General features: G+C 33.4%; 2 protein-coding genes across 16 annotated transcripts in view; both read right to left on the bottom strand.

Moving 5' to 3' along the window:
- Positions 1 to 7064, bottom strand: part of LOC145300735 (uncharacterized) — an 80264-nt gene extending 73200 nt beyond the window's left edge. For 7 of the 13 annotated variants that reach the window (XM_080144511.1, XM_080144514.1, XM_080144520.1 and 4 more), the window contains exons 1-2: positions 6890 to 7046; positions 510 to 707 (exon numbers count right to left, since the gene is read on the bottom strand). In XM_080144511.1, the coding sequence (XP_080000637.1) occupies positions 510 to 690 (181 nt within the window). In that variant the 5' untranslated portion in view covers positions 691 to 707; positions 6890 to 7046. Of the gene's footprint in view, positions 1 to 509; positions 708 to 3555; positions 3704 to 5487; positions 5615 to 6889 lie in introns of those variants that run through there. The other 6 variants (XM_080144512.1, XM_080144521.1, XM_080144515.1 and 3 more) reach the window with 4 other exon arrangements.
- Positions 7065 to 17817: 10753 nt separating this feature from the next.
- The window catches only part of LOC145300699 (uncharacterized), a 91385-nt gene continuing 84249 nt past the window's right edge, over positions 17818 to 24953 (bottom strand). For all 3 annotated transcript variants that reach the window (XM_080144509.1, XM_080144507.1, XM_080144508.1), the window contains exons 8-10: positions 24573 to 24722; positions 19241 to 19599; positions 17818 to 18672 (exon numbers count right to left, since the gene is read on the bottom strand). In XM_080144509.1, coding sequence (XP_080000635.1) covers positions 19507 to 19599; positions 24573 to 24722 — 243 coding nt within the window. In that variant the 3' untranslated portion in view covers positions 17818 to 18672; positions 19241 to 19506. The remainder of the gene's footprint in view (positions 18673 to 19240; positions 19600 to 24572; positions 24723 to 24953) is intronic.

Raw genomic sequence — 24953 nt, 5'->3', positions numbered from 1 at the left:
TGTTTGCAATTATTGTGAATAAAATAAAAATTATGGTGGTTGTCTGGAATTCTCCCATGTTAAAAAAAAACAAAAATACAGAAAAATCTTCATGGTGTAGTGCCCATGACAGAACAAAAAGATCACATTCCAAAAACCATGGACATTGGTTAAGTAGTTTTATTTTTATAAAGAAAATCATTTTAAACAGTTAATGGGAAATTGTAGGCATTACAAGTCTGATCTTGTAGGTTTGGATTTTTAAGTTATCTCCCCGTTTTTTTCAAGCTAGCGACACAAGATAGTTCCTTCTCGCTATCTCATGAAATTTGATTTTCTTAGTTAAAAATAGAATTACTTGATCAATTTATGTGATTTTTGGAATATAGTATTTTTGTTGCATCACATGTATGTCCATCAGATTTTGGACAAGAACCAAAATTATTCTTGTGGTTGAGGGGGGAAAAAAAGTAACAAAATTGTTAGCAATAATTTGCAAAGAAAATAAAGAGAAGTGAGAAGAGACTTACCTTGAACGGCCGCATTCTGTAGCATGAGTTGTTGTTGATTGTATGGAAAGTTAGACATGTAGGGTGGGCTGTGCACCGGTTGATGGATCACCTGCACCTGCGGCATTGGGGCACGCACATTAGTTGTTGTGCTGCTCACAGCCACTCCACCACTTTCGGAACCAGGCCGTGTTTCAGACATTCTTAGATTTCTTTAAACTGAAAAAAAAAAAATATATATATATATATTATAGACGGAAGAAATATGGAAATAATGGAGATTGTTATTACAGTGACTATCCAACACTGCTCAGAAGTTTGTTTACTTTCATTTTTTTGAGTTCTTCTTCACTATTAAGTTAAATTTGAAAACTGAAATATTGAATTTCAAGTAAAACCAATGGTATCTGCTTAATTATCATGTCGCAGTAATAAGCATATCCAAAAAATACCAAAAACGATGAGGTAGAATATTAATTATTAATGAAACACGTTTTCAAAGATAATCAGTGAAAATTAACTTTTGCTAAATTGGCCAAAGATTTTCAGTTTTCAGATAATATTTAGCTCCCTTTTATTACGAGTCGAACTCTCCGGTTTCTTTTTTTGCTTTTTTTTTTTTTTGTGCAAAACTCAATTTTCATTAATTGTCTTCAAAAACTATTTTCATTAATAATTAATTTTCTACCTTATCGCTTTTGTAATTTTTGGATATGTTCATTACTGTGACATGACACTTCATTAGATACCATTGGTTTCACTTGAAATTCAATATTTTGATTTTTGAATTTCATTATTTTAACAAAGAAAAACACATTTTTTGTTTTCTGCTTGCTTTTCTTTTTAACCAAATTATTAGGTTTTTAAATAGGAGTTTGAAATTTAAATTATACTATCACTGCATTGTTAGGTCACTTAATTATTAATTAAACCAAATTTAATTCAAGAATTAAAACTGATTTTATTAAAGTAACGAGTGAATGTTATTCAAGCAATATACAAAGTTATGTTTGAATAGACAGCACATTTAGTGAAAGCTTTAATGTTAATGTAAAAGTACATCAGAGCTTTGTGCTGCGTTACTTTTCCTTTTGTGTATTTGAAAGGTTGTCTGGAAGAGATGCTGTATGATGATGATTTAATGTTTGTCTGTGAAACAAAGGAAACTTGTTAAGTTAAAAACTTGGAGGAATGCTATGGAAAGTAGAGACGCAAGAGTGCATGTCACTAAAACTGAAGCGTTGATCAGTGGTTGTAATGTTGGAAATCCTCTGGAAAACGTGAAAGTTGCTATGTTCAGTTTGTGAGAAGGAAGTCAAGTACAACTTACTGTGGCACAGTTGTGACTACACAATAAGTGAAGTGAAATTATTCATGGGTTGAGAGAGGATGCTTCATGCAACATGTTAACCATAACAAAATATCCAAAACATGGTATTCAAAATGCAAAGATCTCTTCAGCATAGCGACACATCGGCTCATAAATGGTTCACATTCTCCGACTGATGTTACCACAAGTAACAGCAATAAATTAGGTACTTCATCAAGCCAGATGAATTCTTGCTCTGGAATCCAGCCAAACCAAGAAAAGACAACAAAACGAATGATAACATAATCAAGTGCTTGATTGGGGAGAACAGATTGGTGTTCTTGCTTTACTAGCTCAACATTTAAGGAGTACCTTTTTTTTTTTTTAACAAAGGACTCACTACTTATCAAGGCCCGGGGGCCACTCGAGGATAAGGGTTAATGAGTGTACAGTAGTCAATGGGAAAATGTTGTAATCGTTAATAGTGGAAATTTGGTAAATTGGGTTACTTAAGAGGACGGCTTATCAAGAACGTGTTTATGTTGGAGTTGAAGACAACCATATTGTAGTCAGAGTTCCACAGGTGTGCAGTTCTAAGAAAGAAGCTTTGTTCATGGAATCTATGTTTATGCTTAGGCACAATTATTGATAGTAGTTTCAGCTAGATGAGTATTTTTTGTGAAAGTTTGGCGAGGGGGGACCATAGATTGGAGCTTAGACAAGCACTTGCCATAAAAATAATGATGAAGCAGAGACAGGCTCGCAATGTCTCTTCTGTGGGAAAGAGGTTGCAGGGAAGAGAAAAAGGCATCTCCCCACTAGACTATAAAGTTTATTTTGAACTCCGTCAAGGCAGGATAAGCAGCTCCTGCCCTGATGAAAGTGCTCAATATCCTTAGTACAGCAGGTGCGTCCAAACTGAACTTGATGTCGTACCGGACAACGTCGAGTATCCATGCTAGTTAAAAATAAAGTTATAACAAATGTAATCATCTACGCGAAACGTGGACAAAATAAGACGACTGAAAAAAAAAAACAACAACAAAAAGAAACAGTCGATATATTAATAAATCAAAAAGGGAGATAACTTCAAATTTTATCTTTTGTCAAAATAGTGTTTTGCATTTGATTACTTTTTTTTTTTACATGGTACATGGGTTTGTTAATCGTTTTTTGTTACCATTTTTATAAGCAAGTCAAAAAAGAGGCTAGGTAAGAAAGATCGATAACTCCATTTTAGAATTTTCCAATGAACTTTAGTTATCGTTCTTCCTTAGCTAGTATATTTCTCGATTTGTTGATGAAGATAGCGACTATATTTTTCAGGGTGCATTTTGCGTTTCATATGTACGATGAAAATTTCTATAACTTAGTGATTTTAAGTTTTTTTTATTTTTACTAAAACAACTAAAAATAAGTTGTTTGGACAATAATAACAAAACCTATTTCAGCTTTAAATAATTTATGTGATTGAAATAGGATCTAACCATCTTAGTCATAAACAAAAACCTTTAATATTTTCTTTGTTTTTTTTTTTTTGGCAACCTTTTCTTACCTCTGTAATCCAGAAAACAAACCAAAAAAATCAACTTTAAAAAATAAAATAAAAATGACAACATCGAAGGTATAAAGAAAAAGTTACGAGACGACGAGATATACAGAATAAAAATGGATTCTAAAAAAAAAAAAAAAAAAAAGTGTGGGGAGACGAGAAACATTATTGCTAGTTTTTCAGATTAAACAAAATGGCTAACACACCGCAAAGGAAGAAGCTGAGAAGATTCACAAAATATTTTCGACTGACAAAAATTGCATCGATACCATCGAGTATTATTATTTATCAACTACTTTTCTTCTTACTGTTGTTCGATTAATCGGGAGATTCGTTGAAACGCCGACGATCAATGAAAATCGAAAAAAAAATAGGGGAAGGGGAGATATCAAGGCTTGGCCACAAAGACGGTGATAAATTTGTAATCATGTTCCTCTTCTAATCTGACCCTCCACTTTATAGTCACTCTTTTTTACATAAGGAAAAATAGGGAGAAATTATTATGTTTTTGCATTTTAACACTCTGGCAAATTTAGAAAGCCATTCTTAACATCGTGCGGAAATAAGGAGAGGCTTTGTGAACTCTTCCCTTGCCGTGGACGGAACTCTTCCAAAATGAAAATAATTTATCGGGAGATGTTAAGGTACTAGTGCAAGTGCACTTATTGATCCATGCTGAAATAATAACGTTATTATTTAGAAAATCATTTTTAACATGCGCTGAGTGTTTTATATTCTGTACTTTAACCTTACAATTTAATAAAAACATAGAACTTTAAACTTCAAAATACTATTTAAAAAATAGCGCCGTGCGGTGTGCACTAGCACCGACGTTAAACTGCAAAACCGTTTTTTGTGAAAATGTGCTGGTTGATCACCGGAGGACCTTTAAGAATTTGAGATTAAAGTGCAGAATAGTTACAAAACACCCTCCTCTACCCATGTTAAATAATAGGTTTCTAAATAATAAACCCCAAAACAGAATACGTTCGGCAACAACTACCCAACTTCTTTAACTTAGTCAACTAGCGCATTTTCCCTAGTTTTTGATATAAAATAGTTTTGACAAAGCTAATTATTTGGATTAGTGTTCTAATGTCGGAGCGTTATATTCACAGCGTTTCGACCGATGTAACCTCCGACCTTCTTCAGGTCCAATGCGCTTCTTTTCGAACTTGGAATTATTCGGGGCATATTTTACAATCGTCCAAAACCAAAAATAAATATAAACAAAATAAATGTTACCAAAAGCAAGATGAATTACTCAACCTACATGGATAAGTTTTTTGTTTTTTTTTAAATTTTGTTTTAACTTATTTTAAAGCGCTTATCTACTTTGAAACAAGATAGGACTCTAGACGTGGGCGGAATTCAAACTAGTCGAGAAAGACCCATCGTCTTTCTTAGTAGGGTAAATTACAGAATATCCCCCCCCCCATCATTTTCATGTTAAGAATGGATTTCTACAAACCGAAAGAAAAAAAAGCGTCAAATATTCAAATCTATAACAAATAAATGTTACCAAAGGCAAGATAAGTTACTCTTCTACCTACCTGGAAATGTTTTTTTTTTTTTGTGTGTGTGTTTTAACTTAGCGTTTACTTAATTTGCAAAATGCATTCAAAGAGTCCAACTTTAATTTTTATGCACTTATTGATCCGTGCTGAAATAAAAAGTTATTATTTAAAAAGCCATTCTTAACATGGGGAGGGTGTTTTGTACCTATTCTGTACTTTAACCTTACAATTGAATAAAAAAAAACAAACAAAAAAAAACATCATAAAACTTTTATTAAACTTTGAAATACGGTTAAAAAAATAGCGCGTATCCAGTAAGTGCATTAGCAATTTTATTTATCTTATAATTCCTTTCCGGTGTGGTCTCTTTCTAAACAAGATGTTTGACCAGTGACCATTTATTACTTTATTCACAACTAATATTTAACATGCTTGCATCTATTAAATATGATTTTTCACCAACAGACGTCACACATGAGCAGGTAAAACAAAATAAATTGGGGTTTTCGACTTCTTGAAAATAATTTATGTGGTCAATCGTAACGTTTCGCCATCGGTTAAGCAAGCACTAAATATTTAACGATTAAACAGAAATACAGAAATAAAAAAAATAGTATTTACGAAAGGTTCACTTTGCTACGTTGTTTTATCGTCCAATCCGTAAAAAAACGACATTTGATGAATGCTTTACAGAACTGCTGCAAATTAAGGTGCTTGTTAAGATAGAGTCGCCAAATCGATTTTTAAAAATGTGGTTTTAAGCAGTAACAACAGTATTTACTTAACCGTTATGTCGAAAATAGTAATCTATTCAATAATTAGGTAAATTCATCGAGTAGAACAACTGGCACTGTGTTTTTAGTTTAAAAAAGTGTATCGCTATTGGCTAAAACAAAACGCCAGCCATTACAGTGGCGAAAAGGGAGATAAATATGTCCCTTGTATTCGCAATCTTCAAGGTCCTCACATCCAGGGAAAATGACATTTCTGTTCATTTTCCATAAAAATACTTTTAACTATAAATAATTTTCTACTCGATGAATTTTCGTAATTTTTTAATACATAACTGTTTTCGACATACGTAAGTATTGTTTTTACTTAAAACAAAATATATTTTTTTTTAAATCGATCTGTCGACTCTATCTTAACAAGCACTCAAAATAATTTGACAAAACCTTAAGGTTAAAAAAAAATCGGTACTTTCGCAAAATACGGACAGGGATCAGAATTTTCAAGTTAAGATGCCGTAAAAATTTAATTTATGATTATTAAATTGTTAGGTGAAAGTACAGAATATTTTAAAAAAAAAAAAAAAAAAAAAAAAAGACTCCCTTTCCATGATAAAAATGGTTTTGTTTTGTTTTTTTTTAATTATTTCTGTACAATCCGTATTTCTGCATAAGTATCAAAAAATTTTAATTTATCGTTTGTCCCCTTCCAAAACATAGTAAGAAATTATATTTTAGCATTATTATTATTATTGTTGTTATTATTATTTATTATAATTATTTATTTTTATCATTACGATTTATTATTATTGTTTTATATTTCGCATTTTTATGATGATTTACAATATTTTTATGATTTATTGTTTATCAGTATTCATTATGATATTTTTGCTTTCTTATCATTTACGCTAATAATATTTTTTATTAGATGTGATTAGACTAATCACTGATTAGTTGTACTTTTAGGGTTTTTGTTTCTGGGATTTTTTGTTTTTTTAAGAAACCAAGAAAAGACAAAAGGCAAAATCTTATTCCAACTTTTTTTTTCTGGAAACGGTTGTCTTTTTTTATCGAGAAAAATGCAAATAAACTGATTTTACAATTATGCTTTTAATTTGAAAAGAAAAATAAGAAAAATTTGTGAAATAAAAATCTGAAAACAGGAAATTTTTCTCCTTCTTTTGTCCCAAATGCATAAAAACATTGCAAGCAAAAAAAAAAAAAAAAAACAATCTGGCCAGAGATCGGCTTTGTTTAAAAAAGAAAATATCTTTAAGAAGAAAACCGATAATTACCATTCATCAGGATATAATTCACAAGATTTAAAAAAAGATTCAGACGTTGGTTTGTTTGTTAGATTTTATATTTCTTTCCGATGGAAACAACTTAAAAGAAAACGGACCTCATCTAAAGAAAGACATTTTCTTAGGAAAATGTAAAGGGTCGATAAGCGAGCATGCCGATTAAAATAAAATACGGATGCACAAAAGGATAATATTTTACTATTTTTTTTTTTTTTTTTTAGCTATTACGGTGTTGGCCTTAAGAAATAGATAAATGCACTTTGTTAGGATGCCCTCACCAGGATTCTATAGAAAAGCAAATGTTGCGCAATACTAAACCGCACCCCTCATGATTTAGTATTTCTTAAATCCAACGGCAAGGAAGAAGTCACAGGCAACTGGAAACAATGCCAAGATAAGTAAACATGATGAAAGGTGTGTTAATAAGATATTTCCTTCTCCTGTGTTTGTTGTTTGTTTTGTTTTTTTTACACTCACGTTCACTCCTAACAAGGCATATCACCGCTTGGACGTAAGGGGCTACTATTTGGGACCATGCCTAAGAAAGATTAACAAGATGTTTGTTTCTGCATATCAATACAGCCAGGGAAGCAAGTAGCAGTAAGGGAATCACAAAGTCTAGCCAATCGAGGGAAGAAACTATTAAAGTAGAACGCTTTCCGGCATTTAGGAACCTCAAGAGTGAAGGGGAAGGGGTGAGATTTTGTTGCTAAGCAGGTTTGTCGGGGATATGTATGTCGAGGAGGCACAAGTGCAACGAGTTAGCACATTCCATTAAAATATTTAGTTAGTTGCAAAACAAACTGACAGTTTCGTCTACTCTACGTGCTGGAGGGAAGATATATGGATTCGTATCTGAAATGATAAACTAACCGCGATAGAATTCGAAATCTGAGCGTCTTGGTCTTAATGAAATTGTAATTTTAAAATCAATAAAATTATAGCGTTTTTTTTTTTTGTTTTTGTTTTTCTTATCTTTAATAAACTTACCAATATTTAGGAGTCTATGTCAAAAACTTCATATTTTATTTTATTACCCCCCCCCCTCTTCCTTTATGACGCACAACTTAACTTAGAAAGTTAAAAAAATAAACAAACATTTTCTTTTAGTAATTGATATTTCTCCGCCAGAATTTATTTAGTCATTTCAACTATTTCGGGCTTCATCATGTAACCAAAATAGTTTGACATTTCAGGTTTTATATCTGCACTTCAGACCTTCCATACTTAAAAGTTTCTACCATTGATATGAGAGAAAGCGATTTTTACTTCGGTTATTTCCGGTCGTTTTCGGAAATGGGTCATTCATTCGCTGAAGCGTTATTTATTTATTTTTCTTTGTTTATTAATTTTTTGATTAAAAACAAGCAACTATTTTTTTTTTTTTTTGTATTTTTCAATTACTATTTAAGAGAAATTAATTAATTTTAAAATCTAGAAATAGAAAAATGATTTTTATTAATTGCAGCCGACTGAGCCGATTATTCTGCCTTGGCCGTTGGACTGGGAGCAAAATAAAGTATCTGTTCATCTGTTTCGTCCACGGTCAGGGATGGAGAAATCCGTCTAGACTGAGAAAATTTTAATTTTTGTCTCAATGCAAAGTGCCCTTTTTGGGGGATGTGAGAGGCTGGATCTTTCCTACATTAAAAACCGATCTTGTGTCTTACTTTTCCCTTGTGGGGAGTCAAGTAAAAAGGTATACTTGTAGAGGACTAGGATATATAAATCCTAATCCCGTTACAAAAGAAAAATAATGAAACGAATGGAATTGAAGGAAACAAAAACTCAATGGATGGATAAAATAAACGTGTCGTTTATTTACTGTTGAAAGAATAAATGTTTTAGATATAACATGTGTTCATGTCCGCGCGGGTGTAACCATCGTTTGTTGCGGGACTGGTGGTGTAGAAAGAAAAGGAAAATGTGTGTTCATCTCATGTTCGGGTCAGTATCGTTTGTTCGCGTGTGGGAAGAGAAGTGAGTAATATAGTAGAAATGAGAATGATAGTCCAGCGTGTAGACAAAGACACAGGATAGAGGGTTGATATCAGTTAGCAGTCAGCTACGCGAAGGTATTCTCAGGGACAAGTTGTATATATAGAGAGAGAATGAGAAAAAGTCAATCCAGGCCATGGAGATAGAAAGCGTATAAAGTGTATGTACGGTCTGTTAGCTCGTGCCCCCTACATAGTAGCAGGGGATGTGACGCGCGCGGGCGCCCCGAAAGGGGGGGGGGCGAATGGTCCGACGACCGCTCAGCTCGAGAGCTAAGTCGAAAAAGGCTGTAAACAGCTTGTCTCTTGCTTTTATACTTGTTTCCAGTGGTCTTTTGCGCATGTGTGGATTTCCTTTGAAAGGGGAGTGACGTTGTCCATGTATGTGTACATGTGCATACATTAGCGTGTGTGTATACACGTGAATGTGAGTGTATGTACGCGAACGTGAATATATGTACGTGTGTGGACGTGGGCGCGTATGTTTGTGTTCGCGTATGCATATGACAAGTAATATAGCTTGAAATGTGAACGTGTGTTTTTGTGTGAGACTAGAAAAGGCTCGCGCATACTGAGCCAAAACCTTTGTATTACTGGACGAATACATAACATAATTAAATCTTTCTTAAAAGAGAAGAATCCAGATTGTCAACGATGGGCGTACGTCAAAACAATATGATATAAATGCAGGTGTACTTCAGGGGTCGATCCTTGGACCTTTATTATTCCTGATATTCATAAATGACCTCCATAATAAAATTGTCTCTGAGATGGGCATATTTGCTGACGACACCACACTCTATAACAGGCACGAGGGGAAAAAAAATAAATACATATCCAAGGCAATGGTGGAAACCCTAGAGGAAAACCTCCAATCTGTAGTGAAATGTGAACAAAAATGGATGGTAACATTTTATACTGCCAAGGCTAAGCTCGTTTCATTTAATAATTACAAGAAACCTTCTCAACCACCAATAGCTATGGCTAAAGCTAAATTACTTGAAAGTACTTTGTTCAAACTCCTCAGCTTAACGTTCACAGGAAACATGAGTTGGAACAGATACATCGAGAGTATTACCGCAGTTGCTGCGAAGAAGGTTGGCTCTCTCTACTATGCTAGAAAGTTACTTACGCCCAAAAGTATTCTGTACCTCTACAAGGCTATCATTTGTATAGAGTATTGTTGACATATTTGGGCTGGGACATTTGCTACTAGTCTCTCAATCCTAGACAGGGTTCAAAAGAGAGTCACCAACCTAATAGGTCCCGAACTTTCAGTTAATCTTCAACCTCTGTCCCATCGATGAAATATTGCATCCCTCTGCCTGTTTTACAAGTATTTGATTGGTAATGCTCCAACGAACAAGTCCTTGTACCCTCTCGATGCAAATACTCCTGACAAACTCGACAAGCAGCAATATTCCACCCCTACATAGTTGAGATCTTCAGGTGCCAGAAAGTCTTCTACTCTAATAGTTTCTTCTCCAGATCTACTAGACTTTGGAATTCCCTTCCGGGTTCCTGCTTCCCTGACTATTGGCATGCAGAAGTTCAAGTGTAATGCAAACAGACATCTTGCTGCTCAACTCTCAACATAGTATCCTTGCAATTATGTCCCAGATAGTAGCCCCCTACATCAAAGTGGCACTGTGCCTTATTTGGAGTGAAAATGCCAAAAAAAAAAATCATTACCTGATGCCTTCAGTTTGATAAAGAAAAGCAAAACAAAAATTTATGATGTTTAATGCTATTTAGACTAGGCTTCTTTTTTTAACAGCTACAAAAACATTCTCAATTATGTTTTTTTTTAAATTGAGCGTTAACACTTATCTAGGCCCGAAGGCCACTGAAGGATAAAGGTTAATGAATGTAAGGTGGTAGTGTAGTAATCGTTAATGGGGGAAATTAGGTAAAATTTGAATTTTCATGGGAACGACTCAACAAGAACTTGTTTACTTTGGATTTGAAGGCTACAATGTAGTATTCAATTGGGAAGCAGGCCAGCAGAACAGTGTTCCACAGGCGGGCAGTTCTGGGAAACAAGCTTTATTCATGGAATCTGTATTTAGATTTAGGCACTGTTAGAGAGTGGGGGGAATTGTAGCTAGTTGAGTGTTATACAGATTGCATCATCAGTGATACCTACTAGAATGGTAGAGTGATCCAACCATTTTTCCAGCAATCTTGGCAACAGATTTGATGTATGTGTTCCATTTCAGATCAGGAGTGAAGGTCAGTTCCAGAAGCTTGTCAAGATATGGAGCTTCCCCAAGACAAGAGCCATTCATTTCAATTGGGACATGATGGGGTTAGACCAATTATGATGAAAAGAGGAAAGTTTGGTTTTCGATACATTAAAATTAACCAGTCCCCTTTTTCCTCATTGCACTAAGTTCTCAAGATCAGAAGAGAGAGAATCAGAAAGATCTTGGTCATTGCTGATCTTTGAAGTGTTGCCATAGATTGTGGTATCGTCTGCATAAACATCTACGAATGATCTGCGAATGTGATTTTGAAGATTATTGATGAAGCTCAGAAAGAGAGTTGGGTTCAGAATGGAACCTCGAGAGACACCAGCATTAATATGATGAGTTTCTAATTTCTGCCCATCAACAACTATCAGAAAGAAATGATTTAATAATTGAAAGGAAATTTCCAGCTATTCCATAGCTGGTGATCTTGTGAAGTAGGCCTTTATGCCATACTCTATCAAAAGCCTTTGATATGTCAAGGGCTATTGCTCTAGAAACAAAGCCCTTGTTGAGAGATTCACTAATCCTGCGTGATATTACTATTAGTACATCAGCTGTAGATCTCACAGAATGGAAACCATATTGCATGAGTAGGTTATTTTTGCTGAGATGGTTGACCACTTCTCCGTTTTTCACATATTCCAGCAACTTACTCAGGTGATTGATTAATCTGTACTGAAAAAAAGATGACAGGTTTCCAGAATTTGTAAATACAGGGCAGACTGGAAGCAAGTCTCCTTAAGGCAACATTTAAACAGCTTTATAAGTATGGGAGCTAGTTCCTATTGAAGATTTTTGAGCACTATGATTGGAATGCTATCGGGGCCAGTTGCTTTACTAGAATCAAGATATGTGACAAGCTTGGCAACATCACGTACAGATATTTGTGTGTTGCATATTTTCAGTCACAGGAGGAAATATGGGGGAGGAGTTGGCAGTCCTGATCGCAAAGGGCAAAATTTGCTGCAAATTTCTTGACAAAGAGTTTTGCTTTGTCAGATGTTGATGAAATTACCTCAGGTCCATTGAAGATGATAGAGATAGAGGACACGCTTCTGTTCAGGACCCTGTTTGTTATTCACCAAAACTGGTGGGAACCAAGCCACTGCTCAGCTACTTTAAACTTGACGTAGTGAGCATACGAATCTCTTGCATTTTTTTATTACTTTTTTACAATGGTTGCTGCTAGTCCTTAATGTAGCTTTAGTTTCACAACATCTATTATGTTGGAAGTAATAGAAATAGTGATTTCTGTGTGCAATGGCAGCAGCACATTTTGGGGTGAACCATGTCTGGCTGTTGGGCTTTTGCTGGACTTTCTTGGAGGGTATGAAGCAGTCTATACTTACAATTAACCATTCAGGTAATTAACAGATACTATAGCGGACACATTCTTTTTGAACATAGAATGTAGAGATATATCTGATATAAATGTTTGGAAGTTATCTCAATCAGCCATAGAGTATTGATATACAGTATGATAGAGCGGTACATCTGAGCATTTATTACATATTTATTTTATCTTAAGCAAAAGAACTGAGTGATCAGATGATTCCAATAGAGACAGAATGGTGGATGAACACAATTCTGGGCAAGTTGTAAGAAAAAGGTCAAGGAGACTAGCAAACTCTCCATTAGAGTAGCATAAACAATTTGTGTTAGTTCATAAGCAATCAGAAAATCATGACAGTACCTCCCCTAGTTATCCATCTTGTTTGAGTGGGCCAGCAATTAAACATTAGGAATATTGAAGTCTCCACAGATGTGAATGTTAACTGAAGGATGAGTAGACAGAATGTGGTCAATTTTTTCAGAGATACTCTCAATGATAGTAGTTCTGCTGTTATGGGGATGATAGAGGGCAAATATGAATACAGTGCTGTAAGCCAGTGCAACTCTGAAGCACATGTAGGGAAATTTAGGATCTTCTCTGGAGATGATCCTATCACATGGAAAGCCATCTCCAATTGTAGGCACCTATTCCATGCCCATGTCGATTTTGGGAGTCAGATTTTGATGTCAAGTTTGAGTATCCTTTAATCGCGAACTCATCAAGGGAAACAGTCAGATCAATGCCAGTTTCGCACAGGAACAATATGGTGTCCTGTAATTGAATTTTAACCTCTCAAAATTTTGAACACAGATCTCTGATGTTAGAACAGGAGACCTGGTAGTGGGGGTCTATGTTGGAAGTTGGAGTTCTGTGTCCAATCTTGTTTTTGTTTATTGAGATTTTTCATTATCAAGTATGGGGATATGTGGAATAAGTCGGCAGAGTTGTTAGAGCAGAGAAAAGATTAAAAAAAAAAGAAGGAATGAAAAATGATTTTTGCAGACCATGTAGAGGAAAAGCCATAAAATTACCTACTAATATGGCATCAAGAGGTTCCACCAGAAGCTACTGCATGGTCCAGAATCTATTCACCAAATAGCAATGCAGCAGTCCCAGTACTTTGCATCTGCTGATAGGACGGCCTCCTTGGTGGTTAACTCAAGGTTCAGGCCCCTGACTATTAGGCAGATAATGTCAGCCCAGATAAAACCAGCACTGGAGTTTATCTCCAGCACCCTTATTAGTGACATGGCCACAAGGATAGAAATAAGAAGTAAAAATAAGGACATCACAAACGAATGCTCAGGAAAAAGACTAGTATACAGCTTTTTGTTCTCCCTTTATTAGAAATATTGCAATAAGGACTGATAGAATTAGAAACATTGTAAATAAGGACTGATAGAATTAGAAACATTGTAAATAAGGACTGGAGACAAAATAAGGGAAGCAAAAGTTTCATGGCTGCCAAAAACGCACCCACAAAGCGTTTTCTAATCTCTTTAATCTCTGGATTTCTTTTCTTTTTCATGTTTATGAAGGGCTTCTATTCTCTCTCTGCCCCCTTTATATAACACTAAATTACATGAACTATACCCCATATTACCTGCACTTATACCTAACAACTGTGTTCCATAATTCATTATAGTCAGTTCATTAATTTAGGAATAAATTCTGTCCATACAAATATATAAACATATGCACACACATAACTTTATATGCATGGCATATCAACTATTTTTGATGCATTTATGGCAGAATACAATCATTTGGTGAAAGGTTGTAAAGTTCAAGTTTTTAATATTTTCAAATAATTATAGATTAATTTATTTTGTTGCTATAAAGTTTCTAAAGCGTTTACAATAGATGGAACACCTCACACCTATCCTGCCTCATCAGAAATTGATCTTTCTCAGCCTCCTTTGTTTTTTAAAATCCTATTTACACCAAACAAAGCACATGGTTACTAAGACATACGGGGCTACTGTGAATTAGGAACCATACTTAGAATAACACTCTCTGTAGGGAGTTGAGCAGCAAGATGTCTGTTCACATTACATTTAAACTTCTGCTTATTAGTATAGTCATGGAAGCGGGAAACAGAGAGTGGATTCTAAAGTCTAGCAGTTCAAGGGAAGAAACTATTAGAGTAAAAGGCTTTCTGGCATTTGGAAACCTCTACAGAAAAAGGGCGGGAGTTTGCTGCTTGTTGGGTTAGTTAGGAGTATGTACATTGAAGGAGCACCAGTGCAAAAGTCTTTTGAAGCAGATTCCATTAAAGTAGTTGCAAAATAAAGACAGGGATACAACATTGCGATGATGGGACAGTACAGGACCTATTAGAGTGAAGACTCTCTTTTGTGTTAAATGTTTTTTTTTTTTTTTGCTACCCTACTTTCCAACCTTATGCGGCAGTGTGAACTAAATTCAGGAGCTTTGTAGAGTGTAGAGATAACAAGGCTCCCACATAACATGAGCCGGAATCATATGACCAACTATGGTTCCATATATCGCAGACTATCTATTTACATATATATACTGCAAAAGAAATTTATCTATAAATATTTAAAAATGAGCTGTTTATTTACCTCCTATGGTGGGAAGATGTGATACAAGGTCAGGAAAACGGTATTTGAAAAGCCAGCACCCTTGAGAAAAAGTACTTTATACCTGTAAAAAATGTCTGAACGCCACCCATAGTGGTGTCTCACATATTAGAAATAAACTAATCTCTTTTCAAAAGGTGTAAAGGCAAAGAGAGGAGTGGACCTCCTAGAACTGCATGGGACCATACATTAGCCAACAGAGAACAAGTCACCTCAACAATGGCCAAGACTCTAGTAACATTGGTGCCAAAGAAAAATCTAGGAAGAGGTTTAAAGATATTAAGAACTTGAATCATTCAACCTTTTACTAAATTACTGCATTCTACATTGAATGAGCTTAAAATGATTGGCATTTCATAAAACAAAACATAAAAATACACTTGTGGGTAGAGTTGGAGGGGAGTTGATCTATAGATTTTGGTTTAAAATCAATAAATATTTATCATTGGTGCAATGGAAAAATTAAGTTTTAAACAAAAACAAACAAAAAAAAAGACAATTCAAAGAACCGTTTTTGGTATCAAAGAATAGGCACACATTTTTCCAATTCAGATACTTAAAAAATTCCAATTTTTACGATTTTGATTAATCATTCCAACACTACTTTCTACCAAGTTTCAGCTATGTTTTATCACCATATTGGTGATCTTTACACTCACCGGACCTTAATCACCCCCAGAATTTATCTGTAATGTTCAAAGATAATAACTGTCAAAATAATCTCTAGACTAATTTTGAGAGTTATTACAACCGCAGATCAGAGCATAGCCAAAGGGGTGTGTCAGAGTTATCAACAATTTTGTATATCATATTCAGTAAGGCATAGAGTGGTGTGGTTGTTTTGTTTTATGGTATATCAACCCTTTTTGAATTATTTAATGCTGAATCTGAACATTTTGGTAAAAGTTTCTATGATTCAAATTCTTTATACCAACAAATATTTATTTATTATGTTTGGTTTGGTTGTTTTGTAGAGGAAAATGGTTGTTTTTGTGTTTTGCTTTGCAAAATATGATTGAATTTTGCAAAGGGAAAAGAAAACAAAGACAATCAATATTTAGTGCACTTTTGATCGGGTATCTTCAGACAGCCTGATATGACATAGACTGAAATTGATTTGTACCAAATATGGTTGACTTACAGAAAGAATTGTTAAATTTTTTAACGGTTGGCATCCGTTTTGGTTTACCCTGTAAAAATTAAGGTAAAATTATTTGTTTGTCACAAAACGTAAAACATAAGCGAAATTGTTTGAGAAAATTATTTATTCAAATAAAGCAATGAAGCAAATAAAGCAACAAAAATGATGGCAATGATTCTGATGAAATTTTACTAATACAATTAGGAAAATATTAAAACAAAATAAAAATATAAAACATCCATGTATTTTCACAAGGGTGCAACCAGGAAGGATTAAAGGAGGGGGGGGGTAAACTTTATAGCAAAAATTTTACAAAATATAATGCTTCATTCGTTTCATTTCAGTAAAGTTTTGTTTCATTTTGTTCGTTTTTTCATAGGACAATTATAATTAATTCTCATTGAATGTTCTTATCATGTGAAATTTAAATATTTTGATTGATTTATGAAATTTTTATATAATCACTTTGTCAAATTACTTGACCTGATTAATAAATGCATATTTGGGATTACTTTAATTATAACTTTTCATGTTTTATAGAGTTTTTGTTAAACCTTGATACCTTTTTGCCACATTCTAGTTGTAATTAAATATTTAAGCAAAACGAAACTAAATGAAACAATCCATCCTTGCAAAATTACCCTATAGGTAGGTAAACTTTGAGGTGTCATTGTGAAATTGCAGGCAAAATTGATTTACAAGCATACAATTATTAGCAGACAAATTATTCATGACAAGGCAAATGCCTGCCTGCCTGCCTGCCTGCCTATCTCTGGCTGCTCTATTGGCACTTTAAATTAGAGAAACAAATTTTGATCGACTTCTTGAGGGGGGGAGGCACAGAAAGCATGGCTGGCTACACCCTTAGTTTTTTATATTTTTATAAAAGTTTCGGTCCTTCTATAGGATTAGTCACAAGTGAAAATCGCATTGCAAGAAATAAATATCTTCATAAAAAAATCAGAAATAATGGTCGAGTACTAATGGCCTCAAACTTTTTATTAAAAATAAAAATCATTCTTATTATATTTTTTTGATCCGCCATTGATAAGAGTGATTGCAAAAATGACAGACAGCATTACCTCCCCTGTTTTTAGAGTAATCTTTTATCCTGTATACAATAATGTAATACAATAAAACTGCAATTTATGAAAAACTGATTTTTACTTTTTTTTTTTTTCTAATTTTTGTTGAGGATATTTATTTTTGCACGTAAGTACATCAAAGTAATTTTACTTTAAAGGTGATTTTCAATTGTTAAGCACCAGAATACATTTCGGGTTAAAAAAAATAGTTTTTTGTTTGCTTGATTTTCTTTATAAATAAAAATTCTATAATAAATAAGATAATCATTTCAATTTGATGAAAAAAAAACAAACCAAGATCAAATTAGAAAACCTGAATGCTCAGCTAGAATGGCCAAATATAAAATTATAAATAGAAAAAAAAGATAAAATATTGGTCATTGTACTTATCTAGTCTATTTACTTGCAATTTTTTTTTTACACCATACAAGCTTTTTCTCCCAAAATATTACTATTTTTTGTTCCAATTAAAGGGAAGTAACTGTGCATATTGTTGTTTTTTCCTTCCTTTGTTCACTGTTTCAACCCTCACTTTCTTTATCACCAGTCTTTCTTGTTTGTTCTTTCCCATCTTTTATGATATGCACCCCCCTTTCATTGCCTGTCTTTTCTCTTCTCCTTTCTGCTTCTATCTTTATCAGTAGATAGAGCAAATCTGTTAATCTGAAAACTTTGCATCGCTAAGAAATTAAAGCATTCAAGAAAATTAATATTTTGTGTGAAGAATACACACCTTTTTTTTTTAATCCACAGGAAAAAAAAACATTTAAATGCAAAGAATGATTCCTCAAATAATCTTGGCCACTGTTTTGTTTTTAGTAAAACCGGAGTTTACTAACCTAAATATAATGAAATGAAAAATTGTGTAAAGGCAGTAAATATTGTTTTATTTTTTTGGTTTTGTAAAATATTAGTAAATTAGGAACTATTTCGAGTTAAAATCTAGTTAGTATTATGCTTGTAATATTAAGAATACACTTGAAATGTACACATGCCGAAATAATCGCTAGAAAACAAAAACAGTGGAGTCTTCATACAAACTGAAATTAGCAATTATTTTAGCATATGTACACATTTCAAGCGTGTCACCATAGAAAATATGTATTTTCATGAGAACATATGAGGATCAGAAATAAACGGGAAAGCAATTATTAAAAAATAAAAGTCATTCATGTCTACATCCTGGTAATGTACGGAATGGATTTCATTGGCATCAATACATGTAGCGAAACAGCTTTCACTTTATAGTTATCTTTATTCACTTTTTATTTTCGACTTGACATAGTGATTATCTCAGCAGATGTATACATTTCAAGCATGTCTTCTTAATAATTTGAAATCGTTCCTCATTTACTAAAGTATCCTGTACCTCTATAAGGCCACCATTCGCCCATGTATGGAGTATTGCTGCCACATCTGGGCTGGTGCATCTGCTACTAGTCTCTCGCTCCTTGACAAGGTTCAAAAGAGAGTCGCAAATCTGATAGGCCCTGAACTGGCATCTAAGCTTCAGCCTCTGTCCCATCGACGAAATGTTGCATCCCTCTGCCTGTTCTACAAGTATTTTAGTGGTGAATGCTCTGATGAACTGCAATCACTTGTGCCCCCACGACGCGAGCACCCTCGACAAACCCGACAGGCTACTAGATCCCACCCCCACACTGTAGAGGTCCCTAGATGTAAAAGATCTTTTTACTCCAATAGTTTCTTCCCCAGAACCGCAAGACTCTGGAATTCCATTCCAGGTCCCTGCTTCCCCAACAGTACTGACGTGCAGAAGTTCAAGTGTAACGTGAACCGACACCTTGCTGCCCAAATCCCTACATAGTACCCCAGTAGTTGTTGCCCCTGATAGTAGCCCCCTACACCAAAGTGGCAATTTGCCTTGTTTGGGGTGAAAATGTAATAAAAAAAAAAAAAAAAAAATTTACAAGATAAAACAATATTTATCACCTTTACATAATTTTTCATTGAATTATTTTCAAGCCACTAAACTGCAGTTTTACCATTTTTTTTACTATTGCATCAAAAAGTTCTATTGTTTGAATAAAAATTTTGTTTTTAATTTTTAGTTTCATGTGCAATAAATTTGCTCAGCAAAACGTGTTTGACCAAAATAACATTTTTAGCCAATCTTTATCCTCAGTTGATTTTGAAGGAAAAAAAATGGATAAGCCAATGTGAATGAGTTAGGAATTCAAAGTTCTTCACGTGTTCTTTGGTAAATCTCTGTAATATGTCTGCCTCGAGCTAGAACATTCTCTGGCAACAAATCCATGAAGGCTTGAACCTAAAACAGAAAGAAATGCAAGATAAAAGTTGACCAACTGAAATGAACAATAAAAAAGTTTCTGTAATAAATTTCATTCCACTTAATGGCCTTCCATAAATTGAGGAAGGGATACAAAAAAAGTGCTTCCTCTTTATGCTTGTTACAATTTACGATTGTATTAAGTTCCCAGTCTTTCGGGATAACCTCTTCTTTTATGATCTGATTTTTAAAGTCTGTGATCATATCAATACCTATTTCACCCGCAACAATGCCTGCATATCGTCTAGCTTTCTTCTTCTTCATCTTCTTCACAGGTTCTCATCATATTTCTTTCTCAATTTTTAAAATGAGAAAATTGAAGTTTATTTTGAACATATTTGTTATTCTTAGGATATAGGAATTTTTAATGTCTATGTATCATTTGCTATTTTGAGCGAAAGAATATTGTACCTACCCTAGGACGGGTATTACACATATGAAATAATTGTATCTTACCTAGGATAGGTAATTAACAGCACGTATATGAAATAATTTTACCTTTGTGAGGATGGTTAATGTGCAACACATATTTAAAATAATTTTACCTACCCTCGGACGGGTAATTTAAATACATACATGAAACAATTTCACATACTCTCAACAGGTATTGTACAATACATGTTAATTAATTTCTCTTCCCACCAAGGATACCATAATTAAATTTTTACTGCTTCTGTAATTTCTAGATTTTCACGGTTCTATGAAAACTCAATATCCAACAATCTCTCATAATAGCATATATATATATATATATATAACTACTTAATTTACTTACATAAAATTAATATACGAAAGTATAGATTTATGCGTAAACTTTAAGTATTTACTTCAAAAGTGCTCAATATGTAGGTAGAGCTAGTTAGTAATTTATAAAATATATATGGCGATTAAGCTACACTGAATATTCCGCGTTTCATCCACTCTAGGACTCTTCAGGCTTATGCGCGAATTCTATGGTTATATATATATATATATATATATATATATATATCATGTGTAATCACCTTTTTCTTTACCATATTCCCTCTGCTTAACTTATTTTGTTTTCAAGTAAGATCTTTGACTTACTTGTTGTTTTATCGAATACTTCTGCATGCAAAATCCGATTCCGCATTTTGCTAATTCCTACCCTCTAATGAGAAGGAGAGTATTTCTTCGAAACTCCGCGGATTAAGGACTATCCATTTATCTAGTGTTTCCTTTTCAGATTAAATATGTTTTTAACTCACTTCAAAGTGTTTTTTAACATATTTTATTAACTGTTTGCTCATATATATATATATATATATATATATATATATATATATAAAATTTATTTATACAAACATTGATGGCTACATATGAGCATACATGTTTCTGTAATCACCCGTTATTGAGGAGACTACATCTTCAGGCCAAGAATTTCCCTCATAAACTCCAATATATATGTGTGTGTGTGTTATAATCATAAGATCACTTTCGATGTCTAGACGTTTACACTTTTTCTAAATGTTAAATCCAATGGTTAACATTGGCCGTGTGGTTTGTTTCTCACTAATAGAGTCACAAATGGCTTCATGGCTAGGTTTGAATCTCCCGACCAGCTGTAATTGTAACTCCCTGCACTGATGATTCCCAAAAGGATGAAACACTCGTGTCTGTAGGTATTAAAAAATAATGATAGTAGTAATTATATATATGTGTGTGTGTGTGTGTGTGTGCACGTTAGATTACACAGTGTATTTGGATAGCAAAAAATTCAAAACAGAACTCTGCTGTACTCCTACTTTCACGCTTTCACTCTGTCACTTGTTTGTTTTTAATTCATGCAAAGCTCAACAAACATCTCCTGGCATTATGTCAAAAACTTGGTACTTTTAACTTTTTTTTTAGTAAGCATTTTGTGTTTACAATTGTTGCAATTCGAAAGTCATCTGCTTCCATTTCAATAGCGCATTTTCATTTGTTATGTAGTGGGGGTTCATATTTAAGTGATATGATGGAAGAGTCATATTGGGCCTATACATATAACGGATATAACGATAGTGAGGAGAGGGAGAGACAGAGAGACATTTATACATATACAGTTCTGTGGATATTTCTTCTTAACACATATAGCAAGGGTGATAGATGCACAGTTCTTATATTTCTTGTAACACATATAGAGAGGAGGAGATACATATTCTTGGTAGGGTTACACAAAGTTCATATTAAGATGTTTAATACATTACCTTTTGGTTTGTGGAATGACGACATATGACAACAGTTACAAAATATCGGTGATGATTCTTTATTTCATTGGACCGGTCGAATGATGATGACGTCAGGAATTCAAATTCAAGATCTACATAGTTTACTATTCTTCCTTTCACTTCCAAAGGGTCAGCTGACCACTGACTGCCAACTGACTGACTCTCAGCTCTCTCTCTGACTGACTAGCAGATTCAATTATACTGAAATTTGAACCCATAGAACTATATGGAGAATCGTCCTTTTGCTATGATGTCAGAAGTGTGTTTCCCAAACGTGACCAATTCACGTGGCTATGCATGTTTGTTCAAAACAAAGAATCCTCTCCTAACCTATTTTTTTACCAATGTATTTTTAATTTGTATTGTTCATTCTTTTTCGCTGACATTTTTAATATTCAGCTTTATAAAAGAATGAAAAATCAATTCTTTTTACAATATAAACAATATCTAACTATTTAATAATAGAATTTAACAATAGACCTTTTTAACATTCCGATTTCTAACATTCTATTTCTTAACCTTGCTTACAAGGTTTCAGTCTCGACTTATCCTAATCTCATTTTCACATATCTAATGTTCTTCTTATTTACATGGAAAGGGGACAGCCCTTTTTCCTGTAACACATTGACTAATCAAACACCCAGCCAATGAATTACAAAAGAATAAATAATCAGAACTCCCCCTTATTATCACCGAAAAGATACTAAAAACATTACATAAAAATAAAAATTAAAAAACTGATTTACCGTTTCAACATTTGAACAATGTTAGGCTGATTGCTGGTTTCGCCTGATCCATGCTCAACGAGAATTCCCGAGAATTCGAGTCAAATTATGCAAAAGTACCAAAAGCTTTTTCAGAATCACAAAAGCAGGTTCTTCTTCTTCTTCTTCTTCTTCTTCTTCTTCTTCTTCTTCTTACCAAGATACTTCTTTTGCATTTGTCAAGAGATAACTATAGTATCTTTGGTGCTTTTCTCAGGTATAAAACAAAATTACATTTTACCTATGCTCGTCTGACTGCTACTGAATTACTTTCAAGATTCCACCCATCAACTTTAAATCTTTATAATTACCACTATTTAGTGCTTGCCATTTACCCTTCTAACATTTCACAATTGTATTAAATTTCCAGTCTTTATAAATAATCCTTTCTTATATTATCTGATTTCTCGAATCCGTAATCATCTCAATTCCTGCTTCAGCATTTCTGCAACAATGCCTGAGTATTCCGCATTCTCACCCTTCTTTATCTTACAGCTTCCTCCATACCATTTCTTTTTTTGGACCAGATACAGCTTCAGCAACTTTTAGACTTTCATCATTCTAATAGGTATTTCAATTTGTAAAAAAAGAACACAGACTTTTTGAAAACGACGTGCTTAACATAAATTCTACCAAATTTATTATTGAAAGACGAATAAAAAAATTGGAAAGTTAAAAACCTATGAAATGAGATAAAAATGAAAAGAAAATTCTCATTATGAATCATGAAAATTGTCATTTGTTGTCATCAGTCACAGAAAAAACTATGACCTTCTTGAATATGTTCCAGCTGGGAGTGTCAAATGGCCATCATCTATTGTAGCTTTGAAATGGAGACCTACATATATATACAGATTATAAGATATGCGTCAATCACAAAGTTTTCTCAAATTCATATCCTATATCTAATGTTGAAGTTGCATTAAATGAACTGGATGGAATGGGCATTTTTTACAACAATAGATTTAAACATTCCAATATACTACAACTAAGAAGTAACAATGATAAATATGCCAATAGGGTTACTAAAATGGAAAAGGATGCCACATGAAATAAAAACAGCAAGTACCATATTTAAAAAGGCCATAACACAGGTTTTAGAAGATAAGAAAACTATGATCTGTTATTATTATATGAACTACTAATAAAAATGAATCCAAAAATGAAAATCATTTTCCATAAAAAAGTACTGGAATTAAAAAATGCGTTAACAATAGCAGTAAAATAACATTTTTAGATTATTTGATTTCAAAAGGCGTATATCACAAGCTTAAAAGTCTTCATAGAAAAATTAACTATACCTACAAATAAAAAAGAACTTAAATCTTTTTTAGCATTGGTAAATTTCTACTGATGATATTTCCCAAAATAAACGGACCGTTTACAAATTTACGAAAAAAATGTTGAATTCGTCTGGACATAGAAAAAAAAAAACTTTTGATAGATTAAAATAGGAATATAAGTATCTAATGGAAAACATACGAAAGGACGGAATAGAGGGAATTTGAAATTGATCAACTGAGGAAAAAGGTCTCATGCCCTCCCCCCTGGATATGTGAGGGAGTCACCATTAACATTGTGAAATAGAAGCATTCTTTAACCAATTCAACATTAATTTATTATTTACAACTACCACAATTTCGCTTCATTTACTTGCCTCACCACAAGGTAAAGTTAGACATAAGGTAGGATTTTAACCTGAGGAAAATTCAGTTCCCCAAAAAGGATACTCTGGATTGGGACATAAATTAAAAAAAAATCGCTTCAGTTTAGAAGAATTTCTCCCTCATTGATGAGGAAGTGTAGTATCAAAACAGATAATACACTTTGCTCCTAGCCAAAAAGTTTTTATTTCAATCCCAATCTTCCCATAACCATTTACTGCTTAAAGTCAAGAAGTACTTATTTTTTTGTAAAATGCAAGATATAAAAATGAAAACAAGAAAAATTGGCGTACCTGGAATTTGGCTGAAAGCATTTCAAATTCTTTTGGAATAAAATCTCTGTCTATATTTCCAACTTTGAGGATTTCTTCAAGAACTGACAAATAATTATGCAAATTCATCACTTGTCCTGACACGGCCAAAGTTTCTTCCATATTATAAGCCTGGAAAAAAAGTTTCTTCCATTATAAGCCTGGAAAAGATATTATTGCAACAAAACAGGAAAGCAAAAAATCAAAGCTAAAAAAACAAAACAAAGAAAGATCATTTGAAGCATGGTTTTATATATATTATTGCTTTTTATTAAAAAAGATTTGATTTTTGATAAGAAAATATTGTTTAAAAATAAACTTCGATACTGATCTTGAAAAAAAAGAATAAAAGCTTTAATTAAT

The sequence above is a fragment of the Euprymna scolopes genome, chromosome 2 (assembly GCF_053919585.1).
Source record: "Euprymna scolopes isolate OS-2025 chromosome 2, ASM5391958v1, whole genome shotgun sequence".
NCBI classification, from domain to species: Eukaryota; Metazoa; Mollusca; class Cephalopoda; order Sepiida; family Sepiolidae; genus Euprymna; species Euprymna scolopes.
The sequence above is the reverse complement of the archived record's forward strand: the minus strand, read 5'-3'. Positions and strand labels throughout refer to the sequence as shown.